At 40.6% G+C, this 13546-nt stretch overlaps 1 protein-coding gene across 12 annotated transcripts in view; it reads left to right on the top strand.

Annotated features, from left to right (window-relative positions):
* The first annotated feature begins 47 nt into the window (after positions 1-47).
* The window catches only part of VTI1A (vesicle transport through interaction with t-SNAREs 1A), a 561291-nt gene continuing 547792 nt past the window's right edge, over positions 48-13546 (top strand). For 11 of the 12 annotated variants that reach the window (XM_067024671.1, XM_059051703.2, XM_067024674.1 and 8 more), the window contains exons 1-2: positions 242-499; positions 9701-9759. In XM_067024671.1, the coding sequence (XP_066880772.1) occupies positions 406-499; positions 9701-9759 (153 nt within the window). In that variant the 5' untranslated portion in view covers positions 242-405. Of the gene's footprint in view, positions 500-9700; positions 9760-13546 lie in introns of all 12 variants that reach the window. The other variant, XM_067024672.1, reaches the window with a different exon arrangement.

Below are 13546 nucleotides of genomic sequence, written 5' to 3'. Positions count from 1 at the left end.
CGGGAGGTTCGGCGCATCAAGCTTCCCCCTGGAAACAAGCCCCTCTGACTTGTAGCTTGGGGAGCCGGAGCCGCTTTCCAAAACGTGGAGGGGCAAAAAATGCTTTCGGTGATTCCCGAGAACCTGTATATTTTTTAAGCTTTTGGGGGCACTAACTGAAGGGCTTTTCCTTAGCGAATTTCTTAATCTTGAAGCCCGAACGGAAAATAAAAAGCGCACCCAGCCCAACTTCCGGAGGACCAAGATCGCGAAGAACAACCAGGAAGCGGCCTGGCAGGGAGCTGCCCCGGCTTCTCCGCTCCGCTCTTGAGGGAGCTTCTCGCGTCCCTACACCGTCTTTTCCTGCCCCGCGTAGCCCCAGCCCTGACCTAGGCTCCAGCCAGGTCCGGCCACTCCGGAGCCTCCATGTCGTCCGACTTCGAAGGCTACGAGCAGGACTTCGCGGTGCTCACTGCAGAGATCACCAATAAGATTGCAAGGGTCCCCCGACTCCCGCCTGGTGAGAGCCCTGCCCAGGCCGGGCTGGGGTGGCCCGGAGAGCCGGGAGGCTTGGGCAGTGGGCGATGGAACGACACCTGGATAAATGTGTCTCTGAGGCGCGAGCCTGGAGGGGGTTGGTGTTGGGGCCTCCCAGAGGGATGCCTGAGGTTGGTTGAGGGTAAGGGGAGAATCCAAGCTGGGTTGTGGGGTGCAGTGTAAAGAGCCTTTGGATTCTGAGCCATCTGGGCTCTAATCTGGACTCCGCTGCCTTGTGACTCGTATAACCTTGGGAACGTTTCTCTGCGTTTAGTTTTGGCTGGGTTTTGTTTGTTTGTGAAATATGAGATGTGAGAATATCCAAAGAGAATCAGTGAATGTACCCAGATCATGGGTCTGCATCATACAGTAACGTTGTTTTGTTAGTAATGATGTTATTATTATAGGCAGCAAAGCAGTGTTAAGAGCCATAGTACCCGGATTCAAATCCCTGCCCGGCCACTTAGAAGCCACTTAGAAGTTGTTGTATTTAGGCAAGTTTCTTAACCTCTCTCAACTTTTCTTCTTGGTAAAATGGAGAGAATTGTGCGTCTCTCATAGGGTTTTTGTGAAGATTAAATGACTTAACATATGTAAAGCCCTTTCTTGGTGTTAGCTGTTATAATCATTAGTATCTTTCATACCCCCATCCCCATTTATTATTTTTCATCCTTCCTGGAGATCCATAGCCCAGTGTTGTGTAAAACTGGGTATGGGATAATTTTTCTCACTTTTAAAATTCCACAATTTTCATCCAGAAAAGTTTTGGTTTTGTTTGTTTTTGTGTTTTAGCACAACTCATTTTCGATACTGGACTGTCAGTTCTGTGAAGGTGGGAGCTATCTTTAATTTCTTTGGCATTTACTTAGAACGGGCTCAGGAAAATGTTTTCAGTGAATGAACAGATATATAAATATGATGTCTTGTGATTTTTGTCTGTAGGACATTGTTTTAGGATTTATTTTTCTCTCAATACATGATTTAATTTGAGTAGTTGCAGAAAAGATTGTGGCTTTTTTGCTCAGTTTTGTTAGGGAAATTGAACTATCTACCTTCGCTCTATGGTGGAAAGTGTAGGAAAACGAGTGCTCATTGATCTGTGAACTGGTGGGCAACTTTCTTGCTCCACCTTGTTAGTCAATCCTTGATGCCAGCAGTAGTTTCTCTTGGACCTAAGTTGTCATTCCTCTTTCCCTTTCCCTGTCTCCTCCCAAACTTTTGTGTTTGTAAATAATTTTCTTCCTTTCTTTGTTTTTCTTTTTTAAATATATAAATTTAGTTAGTTAGTTAGTTAGTTATGGCTCTGTTGGGTCTTCGTTGCTGCACGCGGGCTTTTTCTAGTTGCGGTGAGCGGGGGCTGCTCTTCATTGCGGTACGCTGGCTTCTCATTGCGGAGCACTGGCTCTAGGCGCGTGAGCTTCAGTAGTTGTGGCACGTGAGTTCAGTAGCTGTGGCGCACGGGCTTAGTTGCTCCGCAGCATGTGGGATCTTCCCGGACCAGGGATTGAACCCATGTCCCCTGCATTGGCAGGCAGATTCTTAACCACTGCACCACCAGGGAAGTCACTTCTTTGTTTTTCTTACCCCCACCTATTTTCTATTAATAGGGACATTTGCTTCAAGCCAGGATCTCTGAATTTACACCCCACTCTTCTCCTGAAGTCCCAGTTAGTTCTGGAGAAGGTGGAGGATGGTGTCTTAAAGAGGTGTATGAGTCCAAGTGAGGGAACAAGGGGAGAGAACCAAGGTAGCATATACCACCAAGCTCTGCTGCCTTGGAGATTTTTGTGGCAAATTGGCTGATGGCTTCGTCACTTCATGATACATCACCTCGCCTCATCTCTTCAGTTCTGCTTTCCCCCAGTGCCCAAGAGCATCTTGATTTTTGTTGTCACTGTTGTTGGAGACTACTTCCTTTGACTTCAGTCCCAGAGCCTCAGAATATCAGGATTTGTGCTTTCCGTGGGATTTTTGCTCATTTTTAATTGTGATAGTTTTAGCTGAGGAAACATTTTTTTTCTTTGGGCTAATAGGTTTTGTACTGGGAAGCTATTCTATAAAGTAACAAAGTCATTCCTGGGTGCAAAGCCAATTCCAAGAAAACAGATTTGTTACAATCGATTTTTTTTCTTATCTTTATATTTTAATGTAACCATTCTTACCACATAGAAGGAAACCTTTGAATTAAGTACCTTAAAAGTAAAGGTCTTGACTCTCTGTAGATACAGTATAATGTAATGCCCAAACACAGCAGTACATGAGAATTGAGAGGAGACTGTATAACTGGCACTGGAAAAATGCGTACTGACTTGAATAATTAAATGCTAGTAATTCTTGAAAATGCTGTGGCTTCCCTCTTAATAATTACTTGTACTTGCTCATTTTATAATGTTTCTAGTTGATAAATAGAGAAAGATGAAAAATATATCTGTGTAGTTATGAATTTCAGATGTATATCTGTGGACTAACAAATTAATATGTACAACCATGGCAAAAACCAGTATGAATAAAAGTAATTATAATCTCTTCCTGGCATCTTTGGTGGTTGACCCAGAATTTACCTGAGTTAAGAAGGTTAAAAATTGGAGCAAAATTCTCAGCCAAAGCAGTTTGTTCCCCCAAATATTACCTTTCTGAAATGGAAATAGAGTGGGTAGGATTGATTGCAACTAAGTGTGTGCACCGTACATTGTGCTACCTCTGCTGTGCATGTACAGTGTATTAAAGTGTTAGTTCCAAAAAGAATAGAAAAGATTGAAATTTTAAAACTTTACTTTAGAAAAGAAATTCGATTATTCTGTGATACATTTTAAACAATAAAAAAAAACCTTTCCTGTTAGACTGAAGTGTTTGAATTTTACGTAGTTTTAGTAATTGGACTGATGAGATAGATCAGTCCCTTCTTAAGTAATATTCTTATGGCACTGTATTCAAACTTTGATTTTAATGATTAGTATTCTGTGGTAAACTCAGGACAATGGATGAGTGGAAACCATTGCTAATACTAATTGTGACACTTCTTTTCCTCTGATGATGAATCCTAAGTGGGGGGATACTTCATAGAGGCAGAGGTTCTGTTACTCAGGCAGGCTTCCTGAAGGATCTTAAACAAAATGTTCCTTTGCAATTAGTTGCTTACCTCACCATGAACAGAGAGATAAATGGTCTGTTGTGAAGCCTATCATTTTGTAGATATAGTCAGAAATACCAAGAAAGGCATTATGGCAAATTGATTACAGTTCACACACGGCATCAGATCTGTTTAGGAGCCCAGCTCTGCTGCTTACTAGATGTGCAGTCTTGAGCAAGTTGCCTAGCCTCTCTAAGCCTGTCTCCTCTACCTGGAAAATCGAGGGTAGGGGATAATAGTTTCAACCTTACAGTGTTGTAAAAATTAAATGAAACAAAGCATGTAACACCCTAGCACACTTTTTTTTTCCTTCCCAGAGAAAGTACATGATAAATTAGCCACTAATGATACTGCTGCTGGTGAAGACAGCAGCTGTAGGGTTAGTCAGGACCCCAGCTTCTCAGACTTTGTGATGTTAGTTGAACTCTTAAAGGAACCTTGGACCTCAATTTTGCTTCCTTTCTGTGCTAGACTAGAGTTGGGTGAATCTCTCTTGATGAACACCTACATTTGAGGGGAGATGAGTGGTTAGGGACTGTGGGATGTGGACTTGGAATGGGGCTTTGAACTCAGGATATCAAAGAGAGTCAGGGAGAGAAGTGGAAGTGGTGGGGCAAGACAGGTGTCCTTTCTGGAAGGAAATGCTTCAGTCTAACTGATTGGCTATGCCAAGCCCTGGGGGCTTTTGGACACCATCTAGACATGGCCATGTATGGAAGAAGCCGTAGCATTGTTCCATGATTCTCTCTTGCCTTTGCAAAGTGGTTGTAGTCAGAGGATTCAGAAAAATCTGCTTTTATTTATGAATACTATGGTTTGCTTAAAACGTATGTGGCTCTGGAGCTGTAATGTTGATGTGTAGCTACTGAGCGCTTGAAATGTGGCTGTTGCCACATAGTGAAATGATAGTGTTTTGGATATATTGAGTTAAATATTATTAAAACTTTAAAAATGTATAAATTAAAATGAATTTCTCTTGTTCCTTTTTACTTTTTGAAATGTGGCTACTAGAAAATTTAAGATTACATTATGTGACTCGCATGCATTACAATTCTGTTGTTCTATAAAATTAGAGTTGAAGAGATGGTTCCAGACCTAATTCAGGAACTCAGGTACAGAGTGAGTTGAAGTAGAGTGGGTAGGACTTGAGTTAGGCATATACACATACACACACATACCCACACTCTAATGCCAGAGGATCCTCTCTCCCTTAAACAATTTGGTTAACCTAAGTAATAGCTTCATTGATTAAAAGAAAAAACAACAAACTTTTAATTTTAGAACAGGTTTAGATTTACAGAAAGATAATACAGAGAATCCCTATATACTCCATGCCCAGTTTCCTCTATTGTTAACATCTTACGTTAATATGATACATTTGTTGCAGCCAGTGAACCCATATTGATACTTATTATTAACTGAAGTCCATACTTTATTCAGATTTCCTTAGTTTTTTACCTAATGTCTTTTTACTATTCTAGGATCCAGTTCAGGGTACTACAAAACATTTAGTAGTCATGGCTCCTCAGGTTCCTCTTAGTTGTGACGGTTTCACAGCCCTTTCCTTATTATTATTATTTTTTTTCTTTTGCGGTACACAGGCCTCTCACTGCTGTGGCCTCTCCCGTTGCGGAGCACAGGCTCCGGACGCGCAGGCTCAGCGGCCATGGCTCACGGGCCCAGCCGCTCCGCAGCATGTGGGATCTTCCCGGACCGGGGCACGAACCCGTGTCCCCTGCATCAGCAGGCGGATTCTCAACCACTGCGCCACCAGGGAAGCCCTGATCAGATATTTTATAGAATGTTCCTCAGTTGGAATTTTCCTGATGTTTTTCTCATCATCAGGCTCGGGTTATAGGTTTTTGAGAGGAAGACCACAGAGGTTAAGCACCATTTTCATCACATCATGACATCACATCACATCACGAGTATACACTGTAAGGTAACTTATCACTCCTGATGTTAACTTTGATCACCTGGCTGAGGTATTTTTTGTCAGGTCTCTCCACTATAAAGTTACTCTTTTCCTCCTTTCCGTACTGTTTGGAAGGAGATCATAGGCACAGCCACACTTAAGGAGTAGGGATCATGCTCCACCTCCTTGAAGGCTGAGTATTTAGGTAAATTATTTGGAATTCTTCTATACAGGAAAGATTTGTCTATTCTCCTCCACTTATTAATTCAGTCATTTATATCCATGGATTCATTTATTAAATACTTCATGTTATATTCTAATACCACTTTATTTTGTTGCACAGATTATGCCAGCTTTGACCATTGGAAGCCCTTCCAGCTGGCTTTTGTGTCCTTTTGCTATACTCGCATCTATTGTAGGGCTTTTTCCCCCTTTTTATTAACACCTTTATACTTTCTGATATTATAAGGTACTCCAGGATCATCTTGTATTTTTCCTACACCAGTCCTAGAATCACCAGCCATTTCTCCACGGAATCCTACTTCCTTTTAATGAAAAATGGTGTTAGAAACCAAGATCTGGACACTAGGTGTGCTTATTGGTACTGAAGTATTATTGGTTCTGGGCCCTTTCAGCTCACAGAGCAAGTGAAAACGTGTGTATACTAACTCATGTATATATACATACTGATAAAATTTTATATATGAAACCATCTATATTTATAGTAAGCTAAACGTGAATTCATATTGATATCTCCAACTCTAGTCCTTTATCACAAGGATCATTCTAGAATGGCTTTGTTTTAATATTATTTTATTCATAAAGGGAAACTTGCCATTCTAAGTGGGAAGATTTGCCCCAGTCCTCACTGATACAATTTTTCTTTTTCTGTTTCTCTGTGAATAACACATGTGTTGCTGAATGCTAAGGCTGATTGACTCATTGAGTAAACACTTAGTGAGCACCTACTGTGTACAGCTCTCTATGCTAAACACAAAATTATGACAAACATGTGTCAAGAGTGGTCCCTGCCTTCAAGGAGCTGGAAATGAGGCTGAATGGAAAACTACAGGGACCAATTTCTAATGATCATCAGCGACGCTAGGGCAGAGGACAGAGGTCTAGGAATTCAGAGGAGATACAATCATGTTCCAGGAGGTCACCTGGAAGGATGGTAGGATTTAGCTGACAAAAACAGGGAAAGAGTATAAGAGTTGCAAGCAGTGGGTTTCTGTTGTTTCGGAAGGCCCAGAATCCCCCATTCTATCTTATGAGAGCAGCTCCTCAATTTTCCGTTGAGGAACTCCCTAAACCCAGTCTTGGTGGAACTGACAGGCTGCCATGCCCTGTCCAGGTCAAGAGGTGAACACTTTACCCAAGCGAGGACATTCAGTGAATTTTTGCCAGGAATTGGAATTTTAACTCTCCTTCTTCAGAGACTGTCAATGAGTTCCTGCTCCCTTGGTTTCCTGAGCCACCCTGGGTACTGTCTTCCCTGAGCTTGGGAACTCATCTTGTCCATTGATTCTGTGAGCCACCCTGAATTATTCTAATAAATTCCCTTTTTGGCTTAGGTTAGCCAGAATCAGTTCTATTATATTCCAAAGAACCTAAATGGTAGCTTGAACAACGGCTTAGAGTGGGGGGTAGGGGGGTAGATGTGCTTGGGTAGTAAAGGATAGTCTGTCTGGTTAGTATGCAGAGCACATATGAGAGAGCTAGTAGTTGGAAATAAAGTTGGAAAGGTCGCTTGGGTCTGGAATGTGGAGGGCCTTGACTGTTAGGCTCAAGTGATCCAATCAGAGCCACATTTTAGAAAGATTAAGTGGGGGAAGGGGTCATGTAGGGAAAAAGGGAAACCGGGGTGGTTGGTAGCATAGCTTCTTTTGTAAAGTCTTGCACTGACTACACTATTTATTCAATTTACCATCAGTTTTCGAGAACTGATTATGTGTCAGGCTCAGTGCCAAATTTTAGGACTAAGACATGGTTCCTGTCTTCCCAGGGCCTCCAGGGTAGAAGATAAATCAGACCTGTAAGTGTGAGAGACAAATCATGAGGATTAGGTAAGGGTTCTAGGGGTTTTCTGCAAGAGTGAGTAGTTAATTCTTCTGTTGGGTTAGAAAAGCTTCAAAGAGGTAGTGATTTCTGAAGAGAGTTTTGAATAGCAGTTTGCCAGGTATTCACAATGGAGATGACAGAAGCATAGGGATTGAAGATCTGGAGTCCTGGAAGTACATCAGGGTTAGAGACACAGGTTTGGTCCAGGATAGGCTTGTCTTGTTTCATATTCTGCACTATTGCAAAAATACAGTGTGGTTCTGCTATAATTTTCGGAGATGTTAGATGCATTGACCAGAAGCATATAAATTTGGGGTCGTATACTAAATTTTTAATCTGGCCATGTGTAGGCTTAACTTTCTCAAAGAGGGAAAATCAAGCTGAATTTTAATTCTAAATGTACACTTTTCTTAGGGAGAAGTTCTTAGAGTACACACAAGATACTTTCTGTGATAGCTACCCCCTAGTTTGGGGGGGGGTGTTGAACAAAGGGAAGGAGTTGAGGTTATCAGAACCTAGTTATTATTCTAGTAAAATAATAACCTCTATTAAAGATTCCCCACTTGGTATTAACTATCCTTCTGAAAAGTTAGACAGCTGCTAGGTATTGTACCCGTTCAAGCTTCCTGACTTTTCTAGTCTGTTGTATTAGTCATTAGGTTTCAAGTCACAGAAAGCCAACTTAAATAAAGAAAAAGAAATGTGTTGTTTCAAAAAACCAAACCATGATAAAGTCAAGTAAAATCTGTTCCAGAGTTATCTGGAACAAGAAACTAACTAACAAAATCTATATAATCTTTATCTATCTATCTGTCTATCAGCTTTGATTCTTTGTAAATGTAGGCTTTCATTCTCAACCACTGGAAATTGCCTTGCTCCTTGTAGCTAGAGCAATGGAAGCCAACAGCTTCTAGACTCACATTCTCATAACTCTACCAAGAGAGAGGAAAAGACTTTCCTGTTACTACAGGACTTTGATTAGTCTGATTGGATCTTATACGCATCCCACCCTCACCCCCCAGACCAATGTAGCCAGAGGGATTGAGCTATGAGTATTAGTCCAGCTGGAAAGAGAAGCCCATCCTTTGGCAAGTCACTGTGACCAGAGAGGCAGGGTCATAGAAGAACATAGTATCTCCCATTGACCTACTTGGTGAAGAGGAGAGCCTCAAAAGAGCGAGGCTTATTGCCTGAGAAGAGAAGGGTGTTAGGTAGACAAAAATATAAATGGTTAATAAATTAGGTTAGCACAAAACTCAGGTGCCATCTCTAAATAAATGGGCTGATTGATTTGGAATGGGGGTAGGGAAAATTTTTCTGAAAGTATCTGCTGGAGCATGTTTCTCCCAGAATGAGGAATTATAGTTTAGTTATAACTTGATTGTGGTTGAGTTTGAAAAAAATCACATACAGACACTTAGCACTTCACAAATTAAAAGTAATTTCTCTTGCATCAGCTTATTTGAGCTAAAAAGAATCCAGTAGATGCTTTAAATTTCCATTTTAGACAGTTTAGACTGAGTCTCAGTAAAAACTCTTTCTTACACAGGATCCCATAACCATGAGTAGGTAATGGCTTTGGGGATAGAATCAGTAGTTTTGACTTCAAATATTTCTTCCATTACACTCAACTCTTAATGAAAGCATAATTTTTTTAAAGGATTGTAAGAACTTGTCCAGTTTTAGGAATTGTTGTTATATGTGACTTTTAAATTGTGTTCATAAATCCACTATTCCCAATTTATTAAAGTCATGACTTTACAGGTTCCTTATGCCACCACTAAATCTGCTGTTGTTGGCACAATCTCTTCTAAAGACCAAAATAATTTTTGGTTTCTCTTAAAAATGTCATGGCATCTCTTCATTCAGTGCTCCATAGGATTATGTATTTCCAGATAGCCTAGAATCAGAGGCTTATCATAGTTCCTAACCCACTAAAGAATGATGTGGCCATTTGACTGATAATGGTAATTCTCTACTCTGACCAGAAAGGAAGAAAGGTACATAAAAATAGAAGTTTTTAAATATTAAATTTATCTGTATCCTTAGCAATTCCTTGATGTTATTATTTGTTTCAGATGAGAAGAAGCAGGTGGTTGCGAATGTGGAGAAACAGCTCGAAGAAGCAAAAGAACTGGTATGTGTAGACTCGGTAACATATTTAAGACACAGCCAGAGCCTGTTAATCTGATGTCTTCCTCTAAGTCTCTTTTATTCATTGTAGAAATGTGAAACATTACTGGTTAGCAGTTCATGATTCAGAATTCATCAGTTTTTAGATGGAAGAGAATTTAGTCACTTCTTGGGATTTTATTCTTCTTAGTAAAAGTGATTCGTTAAATGTCCACCTCAAAGTTTTATTCCTTCGTAATACTTTTCATAATGGTTATAAATAGCTAACGCTTGTTAAAGGCATCCGGGGTACTAGACACTGGGTTAAGCGTATTACTTGCTTTTTAATATTTAGTTTTCACCAAAAGCCTGTGAGATAGATACTATTTGTCAAAAATTGTTAAGGATCGAGATTTTCCCCTACTTGCTCACCAATAAGTGAGCTTGCCAGCGTTTCATGGTTGCTGATGGAAGATGTGAGATTCCTAGGTCAGAGACCGAAGGCGTTTATTAGTCACAGCAAAAGCAGCCGCCAAAGTTGCAGCAGGCTTGCGTTAGTCCCTGGAGGCCCAATTCCCACAGGGCTGATGCATGTTTGCCTAGAAGAATGCCTACACATACAGTGGATTATCTTCTAGGAGAGGAACATGGAGCCTGGGGAACATACTGCTTTATAGCAGCCTGTAAGTAAGCCTGCTCTTTGCCCCGAGGGACACATTGTTTCTTACCCCAACATTGTTCCCTGCCTGGGAATCAGTGGTCAGGACCTTGCATTCTTGGCATGCCCAGCAAGACATGTAGAAGCGTGAGAGACCCACAGAGGAGTGTCATTACCCCCATTTTGTAGATGGGGAAACTGAGGCTTAGGAAGATTAAGTAACTTATCTGAAGTGCCACACCCAGTAAGTGGTGACGTAAGGATTTGTACTTAGACATGCTAAACCCAGAGCTCTAGCTAGCTTCTCAAATCAAGGAGCAAAAAGTATTAAAATATATTGTGTCCTAATTTTTGGTTTCAAAGCCAGGGATTGCAAGTATGATTCAACTTGTTACTGCATTGTGGTCCTAAATGAGCGTGTTGCTTTTCTAAATACTGAAGGGTACTACTTGGTGTTCTAACTGATAAACTTACAGCAGTTTCCCAAAGCGTGTTTCTGTTAACTGGTGTTGCCTGTTCAAACAAGTTCGGGAAACTGTAGCTTAAACAGAATTCTCCAATTCTGGGTCTTTTTTTGGTTAGTGTTTTTCTGTAGAACCTTCTTAGACCCTAAAGTAGGCTACGAGGTGTGACGAGTCTCTAGGAAGGGACTCTAAGGGGCAGTACTTACCAGGCTTATTTGCCTGAGTAACATTTGTTAACAGGACCATACACGGGGGGCTGCTGCTTTGCGGGGTCTGAGGAATAGGCGGCTGTAACCTCCTGTCACACTGCAGACGTTTCCTTCGTGTCTGTGAATGCTAAGGAGGCGAGTTGCAGAGCTGCTGCTCCATCTTTCCTGTCTCTGCTTCTTTTCTGGCTGTCGGAGCGCCTATGCTCTCCTCACCCTGTAAGATCTACTTCTCATCTCACTATCTCTGCAGGAGCAGCTTTGTTCTAACTCCTCAACTTCTCATGTTTGCCTCTCTTTTGAAAGTTTTCTTTTTCTTTTTTATTTTTTTATCCCCAATACTTTTCTGTTTCCTTTCTCTCCTTTTTGTAGTCAGCTGTTTTTCTCATGCTTCCTGGCCTTCACGTGAAAAGACTGGCCTTTTATATACCATAGCTGCCAACCGGGACGCTTCTTCCTTCAGGTTGGCACGCTTACCATAAGTAATACAATTGATCGATTCTTTGGATCTTGAGTTAACTTCTTATCTTGTTGAGTTCTCAGTAGCGGGTGTTTTTGTTTTGTTTGCCATCAAAACCTGCGTTTTGGTTCATTGGTTTGCCTTCTTTTGGAGACGTTGATTTACTTGATGATGTTAGAAAGCTGGTTTCCTGATAACCAAGGTTTCACTGTACCAAGAAAAACCGAGTTATACCCCTATGGAGCTTATGGTCATCTCCATTTGTTACTAACATAAAGAGTTCTGTCTCAGATATGCTTCTATTTGTTTCAAATGATCAGGCAGCTGATTTACTTAATTCTGATGACATCCTTATTAAGGATACTGATCATTATGTTATATACTGTCCTTTTGATGAGGATGCTGGGAGAAGAACTTCATTATGCTTTTACTTATTAGGATGAGTTGTGTTTCTGCTGAACAGTTTGCATGAATCTCTTGGATACTGCATGTCTCATAATTACCATGTCTTCCACTTGACATTGGTCACATGAATGTTGTGACAACATGAAACTAGTGCATATTAGCCTTATTTCTGTTTCATTTAAAGTGTTTGTTGTGTGTTTCCTTTTTTTCTTTCTTACCTACTTTTGGTTAGTTTTAAGTGTCCTTGTAAAATGCCTGAAACAAAAATGTGGTTAACTCTCGGATTTTCTCTTGCATGTACTTTTGCAGTTATTTGTCTGGATGATCCTGCTCAACCTTATTTAGAACTAAGTACATAATGATGATTTCAGAGAAGTGCTCTGAATAATTGCCTTGCTGAGCAACTAATTTATTGGTGCTTCACATTTATGTTGAGACATGTCAGTAATTTAAATGGTTACTGCATAAATCAAGGGTAATTAAAACAATCTTTTTTTTTTTAATAAAAATTAAGGCCTGTGAATTGAAACATGGTATTTTGGTTTATCTGAGTTCTACTGTTGTTACTCAGACTCTAACACTGGACAAGTAAGAGTTTTATTAGTGCCAAGTGTATAGTGTTCATGGAAATAATTTATTAGGATTATTTGCTTTCAAAGGCAAAATATCTGACAAGATTTTCGGATGTGAGTTTATTAGACATGGCCTGAGCCAATTTGTAGTTGTTGGTTTTTATTTTTTTAATGCCAAGTATAAATAAACTACAGCTGATACCTTGTATCATGCTTGCTGTATTTCTTCTTCATCATCAGTAATCATCACTCCTATTATTCACATTAATCTAGTGTTTACCAAGTAAGACACTGTCTTAAGCACATTATAGTAATTACCCTGTTTAATCTTTATAACTGCCCTACAAAAGATGTACTGTTTTTAGAAATGGAAAGAGTAAGACCCAGAGAAGTTAAGAAGCTTGTCCAAGGTTGCATGACTAGTAAGCAGTGTAGCCTACAATGTGAACTGTGAACGCAGGCGTCTGACTTGAAAGCCTGTGTTCTTAACCATCATACTATTTCTGTATTGCCTCCCGTTAAATGCTCATGTGTTGTATGCAAAGTGTTATATCACGACAGGTTGTTATAAAGTGCCCTGCTCTGATTTCAGTGAGCTTTGTGTAATTTTACATTACTGTATCCATTTAACGCCATATCAACATGGTTAAAAAGTATAAGGCTGGGGGCTTCCCTGGTGGCACAGTGGTTGAGAGTCCGCCTGCCGACGCAGGAGTCACGGGTTCGTGCCCCAATCCGGGAAGATCCCACATGCCGCGGAGCAGCTAGGCCCGTGAGCCATGGTTGCTGAGCCTGTGCGTCCGAGCCTGTGCTCTGCAATGGGAGAGGCCACAACAGTGAGAGGCCCGCGTACCACAAAAAAAAAAAAAAAAAAGGGAAAGAAAAGAAAAAAAAAAGTGTAAGGCTGGAGTTCAAGATCCCCATATTGGTTGCCATGGGATTTTCCTAATCAGAAAAGACTTTCCAGGAGAATTTTCACCAAATGACTAAGACTGGGCTGACATTTCATAGAATAATTGTAGAAATAACGGTTTGGTTTATCTTGGC

Source organism: Kogia breviceps, chromosome 2 (assembly GCF_026419965.1).
Source record: "Kogia breviceps isolate mKogBre1 chromosome 2, mKogBre1 haplotype 1, whole genome shotgun sequence".
Classification (NCBI taxonomy): domain Eukaryota; kingdom Metazoa; phylum Chordata; class Mammalia; order Artiodactyla; family Physeteridae; genus Kogia; species Kogia breviceps.
Note: the sequence above shows the minus strand (reverse complement) of the source record. Positions and strands in the feature narration are given on the sequence as shown.